Source organism: Apis mellifera, linkage group LG11 (assembly GCF_003254395.2).
Source record: "Apis mellifera strain DH4 linkage group LG11, Amel_HAv3.1, whole genome shotgun sequence".
Lineage (NCBI taxonomy): Eukaryota > Metazoa > Arthropoda > Insecta > Hymenoptera > Apidae > Apis > Apis mellifera.
In genome coordinates this window covers 14,337,877-14,361,567 of record NC_037648.1, presented here as the reverse complement: position 1 = coordinate 14,361,567, position 23,691 = coordinate 14,337,877, and the positions used below count along the sequence as shown (strand labels likewise).

At 24.7% G+C, this 23,691-nt stretch overlaps 4 protein-coding genes across 8 annotated transcripts; 2 read left to right on the top strand and 2 right to left on the bottom strand.

Moving 5' to 3' along the window:
- Nucleotides 1–674: 674 nt before the first annotated feature.
- LOC726801 (peroxisomal N(1)-acetyl-spermine/spermidine oxidase) lies at nt 675–3,474 on the bottom strand. Its single transcript, XM_001122522.4, has 3 exons — nt 3,113–3,474; nt 2,119–2,659; nt 675–2,040 (listed from the first exon to the last, which is right to left on the bottom strand). Exons 1-3 carry the CDS (start codon nt 3,294–3,296, stop codon nt 1,212–1,214), a joined length of 1,554 nt encoding a protein of 517 aa, XP_001122522.2. The 5' UTR covers nt 3,297–3,474; the 3' UTR covers nt 675–1,211.
- A 1,528-nt stretch (nt 3,475–5,002) lies between these two features.
- Nucleotides 5,003–13,415, bottom strand: LOC413457 (zinc finger FYVE domain-containing protein 9). Of its 5 annotated transcripts, none has more exons than XM_006566555.3 (13): nt 12,820–13,415; nt 10,279–12,504; nt 10,114–10,193; nt 8,295–8,472; nt 7,591–7,809; nt 7,388–7,510; nt 7,132–7,296; nt 6,912–7,071; nt 6,393–6,808; nt 6,077–6,314; nt 5,896–6,016; nt 5,658–5,819; nt 5,003–5,509 (listed from the first exon to the last, which is right to left on the bottom strand). In XM_006566555.3, exons 1-13 carry the CDS (start codon nt 12,875–12,877, stop codon nt 5,354–5,356), a joined length of 4,302 nt encoding a protein of 1,433 aa, XP_006566618.1. In that variant the 5' UTR covers nt 12,878–13,415; the 3' UTR covers nt 5,003–5,353. The 5 variants fall into 5 exon arrangements, with proteins under 5 accessions (XP_006566618.1, XP_006566619.1, XP_006566617.1 ...); XM_006566556.3 differs by having other exon boundaries at nt 6,077–6,320; nt 7,591–7,782; nt 12,820–13,414; XM_006566554.3 differs by having other exon boundaries at nt 6,077–6,320; nt 12,820–13,413.
- A 422-nt stretch (nt 13,416–13,837) lies between these two features.
- Nucleotides 13,838–18,216, top strand: LOC413944 (exosome complex exonuclease RRP44). The gene is made up of 14 exons (XM_397381.6): nt 13,838–14,065; nt 14,191–14,364; nt 14,462–14,619; nt 14,815–15,002; nt 15,084–15,310; nt 15,372–15,647; nt 15,753–16,037; nt 16,105–16,342; nt 16,425–16,683; nt 16,756–16,999; nt 17,059–17,279; nt 17,357–17,525; nt 17,606–17,884; nt 17,962–18,216. Exons 1-14 carry the CDS (start codon nt 14,012–14,014, stop codon nt 18,124–18,126), a joined length of 2,937 nt encoding a protein of 978 aa, XP_397381.4. The 5' UTR covers nt 13,838–14,011; the 3' UTR covers nt 18,127–18,216.
- Nucleotides 18,217–18,691: 475 nt separating this feature from the next.
- On the top strand, nt 18,692–23,594 carry LOC413943 (eukaryotic peptide chain release factor GTP-binding subunit ERF3A). The gene is made up of 7 exons (XM_397380.5): nt 18,692–19,169; nt 20,219–20,406; nt 20,696–20,816; nt 20,902–21,364; nt 21,437–21,743; nt 21,946–22,378; nt 22,522–23,594. Exons 1-7 carry the CDS (start codon nt 18,929–18,931, stop codon nt 22,563–22,565), a joined length of 1,797 nt encoding a protein of 598 aa, XP_397380.1. The 5' UTR covers nt 18,692–18,928; the 3' UTR covers nt 22,566–23,594.
- Nucleotides 23,595–23,691: the final 97 nt, after the last annotated feature.

The window sequence follows — 23,691 nt, the reverse complement described above, 5'->3', positions numbered from 1 at the left end:
ATTCATTAAAATAAATACTGAAAATTATTTATTTCAATTATAATTCTATCTGTGCATATATATATATATATAAAACATTTTTTCATCAGTTATATTTTGTTTTGCGAATACGACGAATGATGTTAAGTGGCAGTTGAAAAAAAAATAAATATATATTTAGGATCTTAAAAATCTAAAATATATATTAAAAAGAATTTTTAAGATAAATTAAATGTATATAAGAAAACAATAATATTACAGAGATTTCTATCATATTTTAAACATAATTTATGGTCACCTATTTCTATTGTCACAATTATAATTGAATAAGCAAAATTATCAATTTTATTACAAAATGAAATATTATTTGCATTAAAAAAAGGAAATACATAAAAAAACAAAGGATATTTTTGTTGCATATTTAAAACTATAATGCTTAATAGCACAATATGACTAGATAAAATGCACTTTGTTATATTATTTCGAAGTAATAACACATAAAAATACAAAAAAGAAAATAAAAATTTAATCTGTAACAATTCAATAATTTTGCTATTTTTTTCTTGTATATAATTATATATGCTTACATACATATATATAAATATCTATATATGTATGTATAAATATATTAATATATATATTAATAATTATCATTGTTAAATTTTCTATATAAACATAAATATTTTTTTGTCAAATTAAGGTCATCTTGTACTACGTTTATTTTATCCATTGTTTTAAAAATAAAAATGAATCATTATTCAATGCAATGATTAATGATTATGGACGTCTGAATCAATTTCTATTAAAAGTAAAAAGCACATTCGATGGCATTAAATATATAAAATTTTTGTAATTCATATTGTAGGTGATTCCATAAAATGAAGCATCATTTTGTGATACGATTTTAGAACTGTCATCCCTTCCCAGTTACTTAAGAAGAAAAGTATGATAGTAGATAAAATCGTAAGTACATATTTATAAAGTCTTAAAATCTTAAACAGGCATTGTTATGTACATAATATAAATAATTCGCTATAGTATTTACAAAATTAAAATAGTTCATAAGATTTCGCATTAATACTAAACATCTATAAATCACAATTGTCATCAAATCGACAGTGTGTAATATTCTTCGTACCACGATAATAAATTGTGCTCAATTTGTGAAAATTTCGATATAGAGGATAACTTCCGATTCATCTTCTTTTATTTTCTTTTCTTTAAATAACTATTTAATTTAAAGAAATTCCTTGTATCCATGAACTAAGATCACTTGTATCTTCGCAACTAAGACTCAATGAATTCTTTTCATTTTTTCTTGATTCCAAAAGTGCTTGAGCAGCAGTTCGACCAGTTAAATATGCTCCATGTACTGTACTGTAAAAGGAAGAGTGCGTATGTTCACCAGCAAATGTTATTATAATTTTTGAAGGATCATCTTCTTGCACTATAGGCTCAGATAAATATTTAATGTCTAATTGACTTGCACCAACAGCCATAGCAGTGTAGGAGCCACGTGTGTATGGTTGTGAATGCCACGAAGTGCGTAAACAATTTTTTGGTGCTGGTACAAATGGATCATTAAGAAATTTCCTCAATATTGATGTGCATATCTCTGCCACTTCTGCTCCACTTAATTTTTCCATATATTCAGCAGCTTTTCCTGATATCCAACCCAGCAAAAGAGTTTCTGAAATTTTTGTAAATGAATAGATTTTTCTAAACCATGTTTTACTGATATCTTGTTTTTCTTCTTCTGATAATCCTCGGTCATCCCATAAAAGCATTACTTCTGATACACCAGGATTTAAAAATGGTCTTTCATATTCTAAAAATATTTTATCTACAGTACCAAATAAAAGTCTATTTATAGCTTCAAATTTATAATTTGGTAAGGGTGGTTCAAATATATCATTAGCTTTTTCCTTAAGTACTCCTAATGGCAATGTACAAATCACATGTTCAGCTAATATTGTTTTCCCATTTTCACACTGTATTTCAATAGATGAGTTTGTATTAGAGCAGTTATTAAAATTTTCCATACATTTCTTTTTTTGCCACCTATAATTAATATATTTGTGTGAGAATGCACAACACAAATTTAATATTGATAAGAAACCAATTTCAAGCTCTGTTTACCTAATTTTAGTGACAACATGTTTAGTTAAAATGCTGCTTTTTGGTATATGCTTTGAAACTGGTTCTAATATAGCACTATATCCATCTGGAAGACTAATATTTCCACCTTGAAGTTCTGCATACGAACCCATTTCCAACAAATCAACATTTTCCATGCTATCACAGCCAGTAATACAGGTTTCTCTTTTAAGTAAGCAATCAAACAACAATTGCCTAATTTTTCTTTCTTCAGGTAATAAGGTGGATAAATATATCTCAGCTTCTAATGCCACGTGTGCTCCAACACTATTTATTCCATCTGGGGGACTATAAGTACTTAAAAAATATTCCTCACATCTTCTTAAAAAACACACATAAGCTTCATAAATTTCTTGCAAAATTGGAAAAGGTAATTGTTTTCCATCTTCCATAGCAGCTACAACTTTATGAGGCCTTGGTACGCGTATAATATCTATTAATCCATTTGCCATAGCTAATTCAAACATTGGATTCCCTAGGACTCCATGGATCCAATTTGCTCCTAATTCTACCTTTTCATTGCCTGTATTAAAGTGGATGTAAATTTAAAATTCAAAATTGTTTAAGTATAATTATTCCCATAATTAAAACTCAAAAAAATATATTTATTATTTAATATAATTTTATATTTGATTTTCCATAATAAAATTAAAATTCAAACTAAAAAATAAACAATTAATTCAAAGACATTTTATTATATTTTATATCTAAAATATTTTTGAGCATTTATTAATTTAAATTAATTTAAATAAAATAAAAATGAAATAGTAAAATTTTTAATTAAATCTATACTTTTATGTTCTGTCATTATAATAATGATTGAATATTACATAATACAAATAAAAAATCAACATTTCTATTATGTGTTATAATATATTTAAAAAAATAAATAGATTCGTTAAAATTAAAAATTAAAATGAAGAATCGAACTTTTATTGATTAATAAAATTCTGAAATAGGTTAAGTAGAAACTCACCGATTTTGGTAGCAACTATACGACCACCTATTCGACCTCGTGCTTCAACAATCAAGAAATCGGTTTCGTGATTTTTTAATAAATGATTTGCAGCTGATAATCCAGCCATTCCAGCCCCAACAATTAAAATTTTACACTTAACTTTATCATCTTCCGTCTTCTTCGTAGATTCCGCCATGATCATATCATATTAATTGTCAATAGCAAAACTGGCATAGTTTATTAATTTTTATATAGAAAAAAACGATTAAAATCGTTTTTCTCATTCAATTATCGTATTTACTAATATTATCATTTGAAACATTCTATAAAGTTGTTTGACGTTTTCATTTTTAACACACATTAGAGAATATGATAACAAAATAGTATTATAGTTATTTTTGTTTTTTTACTATTTGATTCTTTACGCGCTACAATTTAAGAAATATACATATATACATATATACAATATATATTATATAAAAATAGAAATATATATTATATATATTTTAAATATATTTCTTTCGAACATGGTCAAAAATAAAAACAAAAATAATTATCCACACAATTTTTTTATTTATTTACACATTTTTCTATCGAATTACAAATTTTAGCTAGTTTGCATTAACGAATTAAATGTTTTAAATATAATGTATACAATTCCTTATAGTCAAGTAAATTTATTTTAATTGCCTTGATTCTATGGTTTATTATATTAAACATTTTTTTAGAAAAATCTTGCAATGCAAGCAATAAAAAATAAAATTCTATAATTATATATATTAATAAAATATGTGGATTTTTTTCTTTTCAATTTTTTAATAACAAATATAAACATTTATTATATTCATTATCATATTGATTACAACAATATAGAGAAAGTATTTTTTACTGTCTTGCTAATTGAAATTGAACATTCTTATCATAAATTTTTGGTATTTCAATAAAATTTAGACATATAAGTACCTACCACTCATCTGGCAAAGCATCAAATATTAAAATGCTATCTAATTTATTAAAATGTTATAAAATAGATCAAAAAATTAAACTATTAAAATATTGTATTCTAAAGCAAGAAAAGTTTTTTATCCATAAATTAGTAATTATTTCGAAAAAGAAAATTTATAGAATTATAATAAAATAGTATTTAACTTTTATACATATTTACAAATCATTATCAGCAATTACTATTATAAATATTTATGATAAATATTTTTATATTTTTCTTAAATTTTTCTTATTCAAATATTATAGATTTTATTTTTTTGTTAAAATCAAATTTAAAATAGAAAAATTTCAATTAACAAAAAAATTACAAAATTTAACAAGATACACATGAATACAAGTATGAAATCAAATTTATAAAGTAAAATTCTATAAATAATTTTAGAAAATTTATCAATATGTAATTTTGAATAAATAATAACTAAATTATAAATTTCCTTATGTTATGATTATAGTACTTACTTATATAATAATTATTTTAAATTAGCTTTAAATCTTAAGTCCTTAATTAATTATTTAAAGTACAATAATTCATATCTCACTATTAATATTAAAAATATTTAACATACATGATATAAAAAACGAATTAATTTGAAATATTTAAAAATATTTTATCAAAGAATTTTTATAATATAAAATTTTGTTTTTTATTATAATGCAAAAAGATAAATAAATAAAAATATTTCAGTTTATTACATTAATATTTTTAATATTTTTTTGACAAAAAAAGTATTATTAACTATCATTATACACATATTACATGAATAACAACAAAAACAAATATATTTACACAATAACAAATAATAGTATTTCATTTTGATTTTAGTTGCAAAGGATTTTCCATTATCGTTTTTTTTTATAAAATTTATATGTATATATGATATACAAAAAATGTAATAATATTAATTTTTTTTAAAACACATTCGAATTCCAGAATCCTAAGGAGTAAAGCTAATGTAATTTAAAACAAATTCCATTTCTAGCTTTAAATTTTACAATTTTTGTTTTTTATCGTTCGTTATAATTACGTTCGAACATAATGCAATATATTTTCACATAAGCGCTGTTCTTATATTTCATTATTTATATAGGTGATTAGTACTCAGATAAAAAATATTTTTTCTTTAAAAGTTCTATTTATCAGTGATTCCACGAGTCTTTAATTGTACATTTCGGGTGTGTACACACATCGCGACCTTTATATTTCTATAATGTTATTTTAATAAAATCGTTAACAAGAATGAACAGAACAAGATTTCAATCGTCGAGTATGTAAAAAATTAATTCAAGCACAGTATGTGTGTCTTGACTGCTTTGTGCTGCTTTATGCAGGACTTGAATTAATTCGTTGTCCAAACTGTTCATGTAGATTGGAGGCAATTTCATACCTTCACTACCAGCTTCATAACCCACCTAGTATTATTATAATTTAATTATATCTTTTTTGTTACATTCAGAATTATTTAAAATTTTTAAAGATTATGTAAATTTTAAAAATGATTAAATTATATATTATATATAAATTATTTTTTTTACAATTATTAAGTTATAATATACTTACGTTATCAGGATGAATAGTTGTTCTTACACCAAGTTTTGTTAAACCAGCATTGGCTAATAAATCCAATAGTTTCACTAAAGCTGTACACGTTGCTTTCGCTATGTTTCCTGATAATTTATTTATATCCACTGGATCATAAACGCCATTCGGATGATCATCAGACTTAAAAAAAAAATGTTTAATATTATATATTATAAATAATATAAGTAATTCAAAATATATTCTATTTTAAACATACATTAATAATAAATACTTCTGTCCACCGAATGAATCTACTTGTTCCCTTATAATCAATACCATTATGTACTCTAATTGAAGGAATACCATCCATCGGTTGTCCGTCTATAGGACTTTTAACTCTAAAAAATAGATAATCAACTTAAATAAATAGCTATAAATATTAATTATAAAATGCTTACCCTAAGTTAAATTGTACGTCATTATCGACCCATTTTATATTCACTGTTTCATCAGGTTCAGGTGCTCCTTGTCGACCACATCCAATAGAAAAATCTTGCATATTTTTTAAAGCCGCCTTTAAAGCTTCCATTTTTTCTGGCATTATTTCTACCATCAATCCATCTTCAACTATACTAGATTTCGCAGAGAGACCCATTGATGATTTCAATGCTCCATTAATAACAATAAAGCTGGTGCCTGTTACTATATTGATTAAAAGAATTTTTTTCAAACATTCAAAAAAGTGATATGTAAATTTTTGAATCAAATACGTACTTGTCCTTGGATTATTGTTGATACTTATTGCTTGTGTTTGATAACTACTTTCATCACCAGTATTAGTTTGTATACAGACTAAATGTGAATCGGCATCAATGCTAAAATTTGAAGCATATGCTAATACGTGATCATTTGAATTATTTAAACCTTTAATCACTTGATCATATCGATTTCTTGGAAACATTACATCCGTCATTCTATTTTTCAAGTGAATTATTAATCCTCTTACACCTGGTAATGTATATGCAAAATTTCTAAAATCTGCTAAAACTTTCATAACAGTATGTCCTATCTCGAAATATAACGCGTCTCGAAACCGAACTGAGAATAATGGACAAGGATAATAACGATATTCTGCTCCAAGTCGTAAAATAAGACGTAACGGAAATACTTTCGCCCATGGTGTTTCCCATCTATAGAAATTGAATAAATTGAAATTAATAAATTAATAAATATTTAATGGTTATCTTATTAATAAAAAAACTCTTAAAAAAAAAAAAAAAAAAAAAAACAAACCTGTGAACTAGAAGACCAATTAAAAATGGAGCAGGAGGTAATATAATTTTTTGTAAGCATTGCAATGTTTGTCGAATAAATAGAAATCCTGCATGTTCTCGAGAATCCAAAAAATTTCCTCCTTGGTATATTGAAAATCCCAATTCGGATACAGTATTTCCTGTATAAAAAAGCAATGGTAAAACAATATAAATTAATTATAGCAAAATATAAATAATACCTTTCATAGCTTCGAGATGTAACTGATTAATGAAAAGAAGTAGATCTTTAGGAACTCGGGTTTCATCAGGCAATACTTCGATCAATAATATAACTTCGTCTTGTCCGACACAATCCAATCCTTTTGATGTTACATTCCAACATGTTTTATTAACACAACAATTTACTAAAAATAATTTTCTTAAATTATTCTTAAATTAAATTAGAAAAAGAGAGAGAAAGGAACAGATAGACAGAAAGTTAGAAAAGATACTTACAAGTCAATATTTTGACATAAGCATAGAGATTCCTATTAATAGCAAACATAACAGGTGGTTCACATTCATTTTTCAATGTTTTATAGAGAAGATTCTCGTTCGTTACAGCATGATATGACACCTCTGTTTTATAAATTGAATATCTATATTATATAATAAAAAGCTAACAAAAAGCTTTATTTTATAAATTAAAAAATACATACGTCCTTTATGTATTGTTACAGTTGGTGGAAGGGCATTAGGATCTTGTGGCACATAGCTTTCTGTATTTGGATCCAAACGTGGTAGATTTTGTTTTTTGACAGAAGTACTTGGCATAGATGAACCAGGTGTAGGTATCCTCTTGCTTCCAGATTTCCGGTATGGTGGTTTCATATCCCACGACATGTCTAGTTCTGTCAGGTCACAGCCAGGCCTTATTCCTGTGTTTTAGTTAGAGGTGCATAAAACCAAAATAGGAAGGAAAAGGTTCAGTGAAAAGGTGAAATATTTGAAGGAGATAAAAGATAAAAAATAATAATAACTTGGACAGAGGAGGAAATATAACTTTAACTCAAAGAACTAAAAATACTATAACAAGGTGTGTTAAGAGTAAAGTGTGTAGAGTTATTGTATAAAGTTATTAATACAATACATTAATCACTAAGTATTAAATTATTTATAAGTTATGAAATTATTTATAAGTTATATTTATAACATGAAATACAATTTTAATATTTATGCATAAATAATTTTTATAATAAATCAAATCATCAATCATTATATTTTAAAATATTTAAAAACTGAAATATTTAATTTTACAATAAAAACAAACTCTTTAATCAAGCAATTTTTTTAATTTGAACAAATATGAATAATATATGTATATATATATATTAATATATAAATATATATAGTTTTTACTTACCATCACTGAACATAACAGATTTTGAAATTTCGGGCCGATTTTTTGTACCATCTTCTCTTTTAAGGACTCCAACTGGTACCATAACTGTAGGAGGTGGAGGCAATCCGCCAGCTAACTGTTGCAAGGGTGGTATAGTTGAACAGTACTCCATGGGATTATTTGGATTAGGCTGTCTCCCCTATAACCATTTGTCGAATACTCCTAACATTCACATTTATTTTTTTATCCAATAAACACAGATCATGCACAGATCATAAAATAGCATATTACTCTTTTATTAATTATATATTAATTATATTTTAATTACAATGCAATTGTGCATTATTAAATTATTGAATAGTTTAAAATTATATTGAATAATTTAATAATTTTTAATTTATTAATTTCACAAACATAGTTTTATTTTATTTTGGAAAAAAATTAAAAAGTTCAAATAAGATAAACAAAAAATAATAGCAATAAAATCAATAAAATAACAAAGGATATATATCCAACAAAATATAGAATTTTAAATAATAACTGTTAATAAATTTATACAATTGTATTAAGATGATCATAAAAAATTTTCTATGTTTATTGGATATTAATTACTATTAAGATATAAAACAAACTTTTCACAAAAGTTCAAACACTACAATTCAAATACATGCCTTATGTTTGCAATCATATAAAAGAAAAATTGATAATATGTAAAAAACATAATGCAAACAGGTAAAATGCATTATTGTAAATTTATTTCTTTAATGATTTAAAAACAAATTTTAATAAAAAAAGATTTATTTTTATTTAATAATTAAAAAATGCATAATGAAATTATATATTTAATAGATTTATAGCTATAAATTTATATGTTAAATTATTTCTCTCATGCAAATAAATTTATTTTAAATAACAAAAAAGAAGTATTCAACAAGTTGTTATAGGTGATTATAAAACTTATACTAATATTTAAGTTAATTCATACAAAATGAAGATTTCTTTTAATTTAATTTGTTTTACATTTAATCAGAATCAATAAATTCAACAGAATTTAATATTTATAAATTAAAAGGAAAATAATGTTTAAAATGTAACAAGAATTGATCAAATATAAGAGATTAATAAGTCTTACAAATATCCATTGCAAATGTGTTGTTTTCGATAAAAATTAAGAAATTAATAAACAAAAATTTATTGAGTATTTGCATTCATAAAAATGTAGTAAAATTCACAATCAAAGATTTAGCAGTATAATATCTCATATTGCTAGTTTTATAAACAACTGAATCAAATTAATAAAACAAAAAATTATAAACAATTGAAAGTAATTATTCAATGCTACATTAGAATGAAACAAATATAGCAAGCTACTATTAATAATATACTTCATGTTGACAAAGAGAGCTTCAAAAGTGTTACTCTCAATTAATAATATACAAATAATATGAAGATTTAAATAAAAAAAAAATAAAAAATCAAATAGATCAAATAAATAAAACATATCTAACAAAGTACAAGTACATAGTATTTACATATTAATAATTAAATTAAAAATATAAACAAACAAAACAAAAATATAAACAAAAATATAATATAAATTAGAAATATAAATAGATAAATATGTGTATAAATTAATCATAAATATAAAAAAGTAAATTAGAAATATAAATAAATAAATTAAAAATCTAAACTATACAAATCTTGTATAATTGTATAAACTGTTGATATATTACACAGCAAGAGTAATACTTTAAGCACTCTTTTTAATAGATTTACATTTTTTTATGTAAAAAAAATACATAACATTTTATAAAATTATTTTAATTTATATCCAGCATACCTGGGGTGAATTGATATCATTATTATTTACACATGTAGAATAACCAGAAGACCATTCTCCCATACCTCGTTCTGTTTCAGCTAAGTAAAAAATTAATTTTTTAATATTTCAAAATAATATATGAAATTTTTAAATACTTCAAAATGATATTATGTTATAAATTACCTTTAGTAAGAAGTTGATAACACGAAACGCAAACACGCGAATCAATATTTCCTTGATATTCTAATTTATATTTCATATTACAACATTTATTACATAACACTTTTCCACATGCACGACAATGATGTCGTCTTTTGAGTACAGTAAACTTAACATCACATAGCATACAACTAGGTGCATCGCTATCAGGAACCCAAAATGGTGGTTGTTTTCCCAAAACAGGACCAGATTCTGGTACAGAATTTTCTACAATATCTGGTGAAGATCCTTGATCTTCCTTTGTACCATCAATATCGGATTGTACTTGATAGGATGGAGTATCACTTGTAGAATCAAGTGCTTGGTGTTCATTACTATTATTTGTTAAAACAATATCCAATGTTTGTGGACGTATTGGTTTTTCTGATTCATTGTTAATATCACTTATATTTGGTTTTGTATAAACTTCTAAAGATGTAGATGTCTTATCAATTAATACATTTACATCAGATGTCACTTTTTCTTCAGAAATATTATCAAAATCACTTGATGTCTTTAATTCACATGCTTGGCTATATTGTGCAGAATTTCCTTTCTGCTCTTTTAATTGTATTTCGGTTTTATCATTATTTAATGATCCCTGATTAATATTTAAACTGTATATAGAATGTTCTTGACTATCCTTAATATTTTTTGCATGAGGCACACATTCATTTTCTAATTTTATCTTGTCATCCTTAATTACATTAGTTGTATGTAATAATTTTATTTCTTTATTATTTGGATTATTTAAAATATCTTTGTGTATATCTTCATTTAATTGATCATCATGTTGTACATTTTGTTTTTCTAATATATTATTTAATAATTCTTTACTTGTTTCTTCTTTCTTACAATCAGTTATTGAAATATTTTCTAATTTTTCACTGGATTCTGATTCTATCATTTTAAAAGATTTTATAGAAATATCTGTAGAAATTTCAACATTTTGCTTATTCTCATCTTGTTGATGTTGAGAATCATTCTGTGTTCTAGTAATAATATTTTCATGTTTATTATAGCTTTCTCTTAGTTTTTCCTCCTCTTCTAATTCAGCTAAGTATTTGGTCAGTTCTTCTTCTGATAAATCATCAATGTTACTAAATCCAATTGATTTATGCGTTAGATTTAAACTGTTCCCATGTTCATCAATTGTATCAATATTTTCCATGCTTAATTTTTTTTCACTATCTTGGTTAGTCACTAATTTGGTTGTACACTCATTTTCATAATAATCATTTTGGATATAGGTACACTCAAGCATAGAATTATTTTCTTGATTCATCCTATCAGATTCCTCATTTTCAATTTCTATATTTTTACTTAATTCGGTGCAAGCTTTATTTATTATATCTTTAGAAAGTTCTATTTCATTTTCTAATAATTCCGAATTTGTTACATGGACATTTTTTACATCTTCTTTAATACTAGACTCATATGTAATAGGTAACTCTAAAGTTATAGGTATCATAATATCCTGATTTGAAATAGATGCTTCTATAGTTGAATTAGTTGTGTCAACTGTTTCTTTAAGTGCTATGCTTTTATCATTATCTTTAGTATTAATTTGAATTAAATTAGGTATCTCATTGATGTGATAAATAGTTTTAGATTCTGAATCAGATTGTGTATCTGAATTATCTAATACAGAATTAATACAATCTGAACTTCCAGGAGGAGCATTAATATATTCATTTAAACTACTGAAAACATTACTAACACTAGGTTTCAAATTAAATTGGTTCAATTTCTTATCATATCCATTGTCAATCTTTGGACTGCTACTGCTATTTTGTTGTTTTTGTATTATGCTTGTTTTTTGCGATATATCATTGTATATTGGCAAAGAAACCTGTTCAGAATCATAAGATGGAACAGATTGTTTTTGTATCACATTATTATCATTTGTGCATTCTTGTGTATAAAACTGATTTACATCTGTATTTTTTATTGTTGATTCTTCTGTACTATAAGTGAGATTTTCAGAAATTGAATCTTTTTCACTAATACATTTACTTTTTGTATTAATTTGTTGTAAATCTTTATGTCTTTCTAAAGGTAATATAATATCAAATTCTTTATTGGTTTTTTTAGATTCTATAAGAAGATAATTATAAGTTTTTAAATTTGAAGGTTCTAGATTACATTTAACTGAAGAAGATGATGCATTATTTGTTGCAGGACTAACGGATGCAATTTGTTCTGCACAATCTGCAAGATATATCCAATTAATGTACATTTATATTAACAATTTAAAGAAAAAAAAGAAACAAATAATTATATTTCAAATAAAATTATTTTTAAAAAAATATAATTTAATTTAAATTAAATAATAATTTTTCATTTAAAATTTCAAAATTTTATCATATTTTTATAATAAATAATATAATTTTTATAAAAAGAATGTTACAATTAAAAAGAACTAGAAAATGACAAAAAAAAACAAAATCACTAACTCTTTAATAATTTTAGACATGGAAATATTTCTTTTTATTATATAAAATAAAATTAAATAATAGTTTTTACCTTCGTTAAATTCGAAATCGTCCAAAACTTTATCCAAATCAATAGCAAATTTTTCCATTGCGTCGTTAATGTTAGTTGCGCTAATTATGAGATCATTTAATAAACATTCCTATCCAATTTCTGATAATGGTAAATACGATTCCATTAATGATATTCTTCCGAATGAAATATACGACGTAATTTTAGAATTTAATAATAATTAATCATTGGAAAAAGTATTTAGATGTAATATGTCAAATAATGGTAGATTGACACGTTACTTATATGGCATTCTTAATCATTCAAAAAAATTCTTACAGTGAATAAGTCATTCCGCGTAATAGGAAAATCACTTTGCATTAGATGTCTTCAATTAGTACATATATTTTTACCAATCGGTTTTCCTTTATTATCCATGATATGTAGTCATGACATTAATGAAAAAGAAAATAATAAGGATACTTTAAATTACACTCGATACAATGAAACAGAAAAATCAAAAAAATAACCATAAATTTTTGATCATCACGTGGATTATCTGACAGTGGAATAAGTATTCGTACATACTTGCATACTACTTGCTTATAGAACTGTCATTCTCTGTAAGCACAAAGACAAATGTTTTCCTATCGATAAATCGAAATTTATTCTTCTATCTTCGATAATCGATTGTTTGAAAATTTATAGATAAAATTTTTATATATTATTAAGAAAAAAATTTCATGAAAAATTTTATAAATTAAATATTTTTTTAGTAATTTTTATTTTATTTAAAAGAAGGATATATTAACATAATTTATATTTTTAAATTATTATAATTTATTATATTTCAAATTAAAAATTATAATAAAATATTTATTTCACAGATCTTCATAATTTAATAAAATTGAAAAATAATATATTTTATAATATAGATTCATATGATTTTTTTTTTTTATATTAAATGATTTTAATTATGATTGGTTAATTGTTTTACTAGACAAATCTGTGAAATTATTAAGAGATTGTCATGAAACTATAATTTATGCTATTCACAGTTGCCTACCTTGTTTTATCATATGGAGGTATTTTCTTCCATACATGTTGACTTGTAATCAACATTTGACGATATACATACGTGTTTGAATTTAAGAAATATTTTCTATTTTTTTTATACCAAAAAAATATATAAATGATCAATTAAATATTTTTTTATGTAATAAAAACAAGCAATATGTTAACAACAAAAATATTTTTTAGAAAAACTAAAGGAGGAAATGTATTTAAGGTATAAGAATAAAATTTTATGATTTATATTAAATATGATCGGATTTATTTTTAATATTATTATAATGAATTAAATATAATAAAATAATACTAATATATTTATATAATATTTATTTTACATATTAGACAATTAGAGAACATTATCTCAGAAATGATATTCATTGTGGTTCTAAAGTATGTGAGAAATGTATATTTAGAATTCAAAATGTAATTTTAGATAATGAAGATTCGAAAATAAAAAATTTTAAAATAATGGAGCCTCATTATCTATTAATTGATACTAATATTATTTTAGATCAGGTAATATATTTTGAAATCAAATATAATATTTTTTATATAATGTGTTATTATAAAATTTGTGTCACTTTTAATATAATATAATTAAATATAATTTTAGATTGATATTTTAGAAGAAGATATTCTTTGTAATATCATAATTGTACAAACAGTATTAGAAGAAGTGAAACATAAAAGTTCTCTTGTTTATAAAAGATTGAAAAATCTTATTAATAATGTACACAGGAAATTTTATGTATTTATTAATGAACATCATAAGTATGTTATCAATATATATTTATATTATATTATTATTATTAATATATTATTTATTATATTTATTAATATAATATTTATTTATATTATATTATTATTATTAATATATTATTTATATTATATTAATAATATATATTTATAGATAAAATTTATATTATGTATTATTTTTTGTTTTTTTTTTTTATTAATTTTATATAGAGAAACTTATATTGAACGTAATCCAGGTGAGAGCATAAATGATAGAAATGATAGAGCTATTAGAACAGCAGCAAAATGGTATAATGCACATTTAAATTTAGATCCTGTTAAAATTAAAACTATATTATTAACAGATGATGCAAAAAATAGACAATTAGCAGAAAATGAAGGAATCCCAACTATTTCAAGTAAAATTTTTTTTTTGAAAGAATTTAAATAAATTAAAATCAAAAGTAATTTATTTTAATTTAAATTACTATTATTTTTAGTGGAAGATTATATTTTATCATTAGAAAATTCAGGTTTTTTAAGTGATAAATTATGTAAAAAGAGTTATGGTATGGTATCTAAAGGTCGAGAATTTTTCCCATGTCATCTTACACCATCAGAAATACATGATGGTATAAAACATGGAAAACTTTTGCAGGGAACATTTATAGCTTCAAAAGAAAATTTTCTTGAAGGATTTGTGAATGTAGATGGATTTGAAAAGACTGTAAGTATTTGTTTTCTATATTTTTAATACATATGTATTTATTATGTATATTTAATTGTAGGTTTTTATCCAAGGTCGTAATAACCTTAATAGAGCTGTTGATGGTGACATAATTGCATTAGAAATTTTACCAGAAAATCAGTGGTCATCTCCTAGTGATATTATTCTACAAGATGAAGAAGAGACAGATGATGATGTTTTAGAAACAAAAAAAATATTAGATAAATTTATATCATCAAACAAAATGGAAAAATCACCTACTGGCAAGATTGTTGGTATTATTAGAAGAAATTGGAGACAATATTGTGGAATATTACAATCTAATAATATAGAAGGAGTAAGAATTTATAAATTACCATAATTAGATCATAATATAATATATATATATCTTTATAGATATAATAGATATAATATAATATACATATATTTTCTGTTTTTCTAGAATGTACGACATGTATTTATCCCAGCTGAACGAAAAATACCTAAAATAAGAATCGAAACTAGGCAATATGGAATATTAAGTAAACAAAGAATCATTGTAGCTATAGATTCATGGCCACGTAATTCTCGATATCCTCTTGGTCATTTTGTACGTGCGTTAGGTGAAATAGGAGATAAAACTACTGAAAATGAAGTAATATTGTTAGAGCACGATATTCCCCATAGTCGATTTTCTGATGCTGTTCTTAGTTCATTGCCAAAAATGCCATGGTGTATTACAGATTCTGTATGTAATAATATGTATGAGAGAAAATTTTTTCAAAAATCTTGCAAAATGAATGTGTTATTTTTAGGATTTAGCACAAAGAGAAGATTTTAGACATTTAGATGTATGTTCAGTTGATCCACCAGGATGTACAGATATTGATGATGCTCTTCATTGTAGATATTTATCAAATGGTAATTTGGAAGTAGGTGTACATATTGCAGATGTAACACATTTTATGAGACCAGGAACACCTTTGGATAAAGAAGCAGCACTACGAAGTACGACTGTATATTTGGTTGATACAAGAATTCATATGCTCCCTGGTAAAATTTATTTAAATTTAATTTTTATTAAATAAAATTTTGAAAATTCCATCAATTCATCAATACATATTATTAACTTCAGATTTACTTAGTTCAAATCTTTGTTCTTTACGTGAAAAAGAAGAAAGATTAACATTTTCTTGTATATGGGAAATGGATGAAGATGCGAATATAATTAATACTAGATATTGCAAATCCATAATTTATTCACGAGCAGCGATGACTTATGATGAAGCTCAATTAAAAATTGATGATGCTTTTCAGCAAGATTCACTTTCAAAATCACTAAGAAATCTTAATAGCTTAGCTAAAAAATTAAGAAAAAGACGTTTGGAAAATGGGTAAAATTTTTTAAATTCTTTTACAAAAGTATATTTAAAAATAAAAAATTTATATATTTTTTTTTATTTTAGAGCACTAGTGTTAGCATCTCCAGAAATTCGTTTTCAAGTAGATTGTGAAACTCATGATCCTATTGATATAGAAGCAAAAAAATTACGAGAAACTAACTCTATGGTAGAAGAATTTATGTTACTTGCAAATATTTCAGTTGCTAAAAAAATTTTAGAAGAATTTCCAGAGTGTGCTATATTAAGAAGACATCCTGAACCTCCACCTTCTAATTTTGAACCTCTTATAAAAGCTGCAAAAAATCAGGTGCAAAAAAATGAATTCAAAAAAATAATTTAAAGATACTGAATCGTTTCTTTTAACAGGGCTTTATTATAAACGTTAATAGTGGTAAAAAATTAGCAGAATCATTAGATAACTGTCATAAGGAAAGCAATCCATATTTTAATACTATGTTAAGAATACTTGCTACACGTTGTATGATGCAAGCTATATATTTTATTAGTGGAATGCATCAACAAAGTGAATATTATCATTATGGTTTGGCATCTCCTATTTATACTCATTTTACATCGCCTATTCGACGGTAAAAAATCTATATATATATATTTGCATTACATATACGTTATATTTTTTTTATTTTATATTTATTTAATTTCATAGATATGCAGATGTAATGGTTCATCGTTTATTAGCAGTTTGCATTGGGGCTGATGCAACATATCCTGATTTATTAGATAAGAAAAAAAATCAAACACTTTGTCATAATCTGAATTATCGTAATAGAATGGCTCAATATGCTAGTCGAGCATCTATAGCATTAAATACTCATGTTTGTATCTACTAATATATTAGATTTTATTATGTGAATATATATATATGTTTACTTTTTATTAAATTTTTCTTTTTTAGTTATTCTTTAGAGAGAAAATTCAAGATGAAGAAGGATATATACTCTTTGTGCGAAAAAATGCGTTACAAGTATTGATCCCAAAATTTGGTTTGGAGGGTACTTTATATTTAAATAAAAACAAAGAATCTAATGTTGTATTTATATATAATGGTGAAGATCATTCACAAACTTGTGGAAATATTACATTTCATACTTTTGATCCAGTCATAGTACAAATAAGTTTAAATAGAGAGAATGTACAACATGAAAAATTGATATTTAAACTGGTTAAACCATTTGTAAGTAAATTATAATAATTTAAAAAAAAAATATTATTTTTCAAAATATTTTGTTATTTATAAAATTGTGAGAATAGATTTCAGGATTTAGTGTACCTGCAGCAACTTCAGAATGCAGCAATATCATATTAGAAGAAAGTACGACAGAAACTGTAAAACGAAAGATAGAAACAGAAAAAGGATCAGATATTAATACTAAAACTAAAGGAAGTAAAAAGAAACTGAAAAAGAGGAAACATTAGCACTATTGTGCATCAGGTTTTACAACATAAAGATTAAATATATTTATAATTTTTTTTAATTATATATATATTTATATTTTTAACAAAAAATAGGAATAATAAAAAATATAATTTAATAAAATTTTTTGCTGGAAATAAAAAATTATTGAAAAACAAAAATTAATGTATATTACATTTTTAAAAAGTTATGTACCCATATATATCTATATACACCTATATAAGTAAGTATAAAAGTAGTTTAATAATGATAATTGATATGATATTAAATTATATTATTTTCAAATTAAAATATATAAACAAGTTTTGTTCCTTTTTATTAAAATGCAATACTATTAAAAAGAAAATAATTTTTATTTTATCATAATACTTTTTGAATGCATTAAAAATTAAATTTTGTGATACCAACATCGCGTAACTAGAGATATTTTGGCAAATACGAGCTTAAAAATTAGCACATCATTTGTTGTTCTATTATATTAATATTTCATACTACTTATTTCTTTTCGGTTTCTAGCGACGGTAATCTGGTTAAATGCGGTAAAACGACGGAACATTCTCGAGTTAAAAGTTGTTGTTTTGATGTTTGCAGTTCCGGCGAAGTAGAACAACGAAACAGACCACGGGGGTCGCACGCGGGGTACCGATACGCGTGTACGGTGTGCGCGGATATCATAAATAATTATTTTTTTAAACCCCGTCCCAATTGTAATTGCGGTTTAATCGAAATCCTGCACGTAGCATAGCGTGATATCTGTGTTCGATTAATCTACGAGGCCGGTTCAACTACTGAACTCTAATAAATATGGCGAACAGTGTAGCACCAGATTCATGGGAACAGCAGGCGGATAACGGAGACATCGCTCCACCACAGGATAAGTCTATTGAAAGCAAATTTTCCACCCTGAATGTAAATGCTGCGGAATTTGTGCCTTCATTCTGCATTAATTCTTCACCGCAGAACAGTAATACGGCCGACAGTTCCTGCAATGTCGCTGTCATGATGAATACTGTAACCACTTCTATGCCTCCTGAAATACATCATGGTTAGTCTTGAGATAAAACTTGATTAACCATGTATTATGTTTTTTTCAAGTAATTTACAGGATTTTAATGTAAAGATATAATATTAAGATTCTTGTTATTGTAAATTATCTATAATATAACTGCTGCGGCTAACCCCATTACTTTATTCACATATTGTTCTATTTTTCAAATATTTGTCGGTACATCTTTCTATTGATATAGATGATTTTTGGGTTTATAATAATGTTTATACTTTCATTATAAGTTAATATCATTAATATTTTTCAAAAAAAAGATAAATGTAAAAAGCATATTTGAGTACGATGATACATATATATTTAATATTAACCTAATATTGTGCAATGTTTAAATTGATGCTAAATTCAAAGCATTTCTTCATGCGATTAAAGACATGAAGTTAGGAGTTAAATGTATATAATATAATGACTTTTATGTAATTAAATTGCTATTGATAAGAACATTTATGTATCAATTCTAATAGTTTTTTAATAAATTAGATTTATAAAAAAAAGTATTATGTAAAATAATGTTAATAATGAAGAAACATATTTAAAAAAACATATTCTTTAAATTGATCGTATGTTATTTATTAAAATATTGTATTATTAAATTTATTTATATTTTAAGAAAATATTTAATTCTTCATAATTCTTAAATAGAATATAAATCTTTCAATATTTTAATACATTAAAACAGTTGTTTTAATGTTTCTAGAATTGTTTTTCTGGAATATAAAAATATGTTGTATATATATATATTTTTTTTTTTAAATATTTTTTTTAAATGAATGTATTATTCTAATACATATTAAATAAATAAATATCAATGTAATTGATCTATATTTAAAATATTCTATAAAGAATTAAGAAAATAGAAAGTTGTGTAAGATAATATAGAATATTTTAGAAAAGTAATGCTGTTTTTTTTATAAATAATAAAAAGTAATATTTTCAATATTTTTTTAATTTGTTAATTTCTTTTTTTTTTCTTTTTTTTTTTTAATAAAAAATTTTTTATTTTATTTTAAATTTATATTTATTTATTGTAGGCAATACTACATCAGTGGTTCTACCAGATCCAGTAGGTAGTCGTGTAGAGGAACCACCTGCTGGAGGAGGGGCTCCACCTCCGAATGTTACTGATCAAATAAATAATAGTCCTGAGCATCAACCAGCTGATTCATGGGAAGAAGCAGCAGTAGATGGTGATCCTCTCTTAACACCTGAAAATGAAGAAGTATGCTCGTACTTTCTTAAATAATTTAACATATAAAAAATAACATTAAACTTTGATTTATTTTAATTTTGTTATATTTTTATTGTTTTTAATTACAATAGAAAAAAAAAAGGATTGCCAAAAATAATGTTGTTTTTAGAATGCAATATGAATTAAAGTTTGATATAATGTTAACAAAAAATTGATTAACAGTATTCAATAAATGATTTAAATATTTAAATATGATTTAAATATAATTTAATAATTTTTTTTGTTATTGTATGATTGATTTTGTTTAAATTATTTTTAGGCAGAAAATGAAGAGGATGAAGAAATGGTTGTTAAAATACCTAAGAAAAAACCTGTTAAAGTAACAGAGGATACTAAAAGTAAAAAAGAACATGTTAATGTTGTTTTTATAGGACATGTTGGTATGTATATGTAATAATTTTATAAAAAGATCATAATAAGAAGAAATTTTAATCGGCACTAATTCGATTTTGATATATATCTTAGATGCAGGAAAATCGACAATTGGAGGTCAAATTATGGCGTTGACGGGAATGGTCGATAAAAGAACTTTAGAAAAGTATGAAAGAGAAGCGAAAGAAAGAAGTAGAGAAACGTGGTATTTGAGTTGGGCTCTAGATACGAACCAGGAAGAACGAGAGAAAGGAAAAACAGTAGAAGTCGGTAGAGCGTATTTCGAAACTGAACGAAAGCATTTCACAATTTTAGATGCACCTGGTCATAAAAGTTTTGTACCTAATATGATTGGCGGAGCGGCACAAGCTGATCTTGCGGTATTAGTTATTTCTGCGCGAAAAGGAGAATTCGAAACTGGTTTCGATAGAGGAGGTCAAACGAGAGAACATGCAATGCTGGCTAAAACAGCTGGTGTTAAACATTTGGTTGTGTTAGTGAATAAAATGGATGATCCAACTGTGGAATGGGATGAAAGACGATATAATGAGTGCAGGTATATAATCATAAATTTAAAAAAATGTTAATTTTTTGATTATAGCATGAAATTAATTGTCATACTATTTAGAGATAAAATACTGCCATACCTTCGTAAATTGGGATTCAATCCTGCAAAAGATCTTACATTCATGCCAGTCTCAGGGCAACTTGGTTATGGTTTAAAAGATCCAATACCGGAACATCTTTGTACATGGTACACTGGTCCACCATTCATATCTTTTATTGATTCTTTACCTTCGCTAAATCGTAAAAACAACGGGCCTTTTATTATGCCAATCGTTGATAAGTATAAAGATATGGGAACAGTAGTAATGGGAAAGGTTGAAGCAGGAGAAGCAAAGAAAGGACAGTCATTACTTGTTATGCCAAACAGGGTTAGTATTACTTATTTTAATATATTTTTTTAAAAATTGTTTTTTAATTATTTAAAATTTTAATTAATTATTTAATTATATTAAATAAAAATTATATTGAGTATTTATTTTATTATTTCATTACTTAATATTAATTTTATATTTCTTAAATTTCTGTAATAATATTTCTGTAATAATATTTCTTATATTTCTGTTTTATTAGACGGCAGTAACGGTAGATCAATTATGGTCAGATGATGAAGAAGTGACATCAGTTGGACCTGGAGAAAATGTAAAGATCAAATTAAAAGGCATTGAAGAAGAAGACGTGAGTCCTGGATTTGTTCTGTGCGACAGTAACAATCCGATAAAAACAGGAAAAGTTTTTGACGCTCAAGTTGTCATTTTGGAACATAAGAGCATTATTTGCGCTGGTTACAGTGCTGTGATGCATATTCATTGTGCCGCAGAAGAAGTTAGAGTGAAAGCATTGATCTGTTTGGTCGATAAAAAAACTGGGGATAAAAGTAAAACCAGGCCGAGGTTCGTCAAACAAGATCAAGTGGCAATAATGAGAATTGAATGCGCAGGTGTCATATGCCTTGAAAGATTTAAATTGTTTCCACAGATGGGACGTTTCACCCTTAGGGATGAAAGTAAATATGATATTTTTTTATATACTATACTATATTTAATAAAATTCATCATGTTTCAATTTCAAACTGATATAATATAATTTTTCTTATCTTTTTACAAGTGATTAGATTCTAATAAGAGTTCGTTCTTTATTAATTTTCAGATAAGACTATTGCAATTGGTAAGGTGCTGAAAGTGGTGGAGTAAAGTTGCTCAACTTCGACCACAGGTTGGGATAATAATCAACTTTAATAAACGAAGAATATACAAGAGACGCAAGCCGAATACAGTACGCACGAGAAAAGAAAACGGAACTAGCGTGACTATTCGCGAACTACTGTTAATGTAACATACACTCATCTTACACAAGAAGCAAAAAAGTTCTACATCAAAGAAAAGCACATACATCGTATGCACAGACAGTCGGGTCGGGGTTTGGGATTACTGGGGGGGTGGGGAGGGTATTTATAATACTTGAAATAAATAAAAAGAAGCAAATAGATTTGATTATATAAATAAGGAGACAAAACCACTAAAAAAAAAAAAAAAAAAAAAAAAAACTCAAGAGCGCGTGTTCCTTCTAACTAGGTAAGCCGAACGACAGCACTCACGTTGAGTTCATTACAAATGTATTAATGATCAAATGACGAACAGTGTCTCCGTAATATTGTAAAACACGATATTTTTATTCTTCTGAGATGCGAGACATTAATGAACGTAAAAAAAAAAAGAAGATGATTACGAGATAAAAAATAAGGAAAATATTATTAATATTATTATAATAATTATTGAATAATTATTATTAAATTGGTGGTAAGAAGGAATAAAAAAAAAAAAATACAGAAATTTATTAAATCAGCCAGATAGTGTTACACAACAATTTATAATTATAAAATTAATATTATTATTAATATTATTATACTGTTTCTTATTACATTGTCATTAAAAACAAATTTGCAACAAAAAATGTGCTCTACTAATTTTGATAAGAGATTTCATGTGTATGGTTGATTTGCTTTTTCTTGCACGTACTGTTTCTGTTAATATGATTGGTGTTTGACGGCGCCAAGGTTCGTGTATTGTATCGATGTACTACGTGTCTATAACACCAAATATTCTTACACTGTGCTTCTTCAGAAAAGAGTTTCGATGATTTATAGCGTTATATGCGATAAAAGAAAATTAATGTCGAGATTTAACTGAAAGGAAGTTAATATAGAGAATTTTCAAAGCAGACATTTTGTGAGTGCTTTCTTTACATGTATTACTGCTTCTTTTTTTTTTTTTTTGCTGCTAGTTTCTATGGATACTAAAACATCTGTATCTCTTGTCC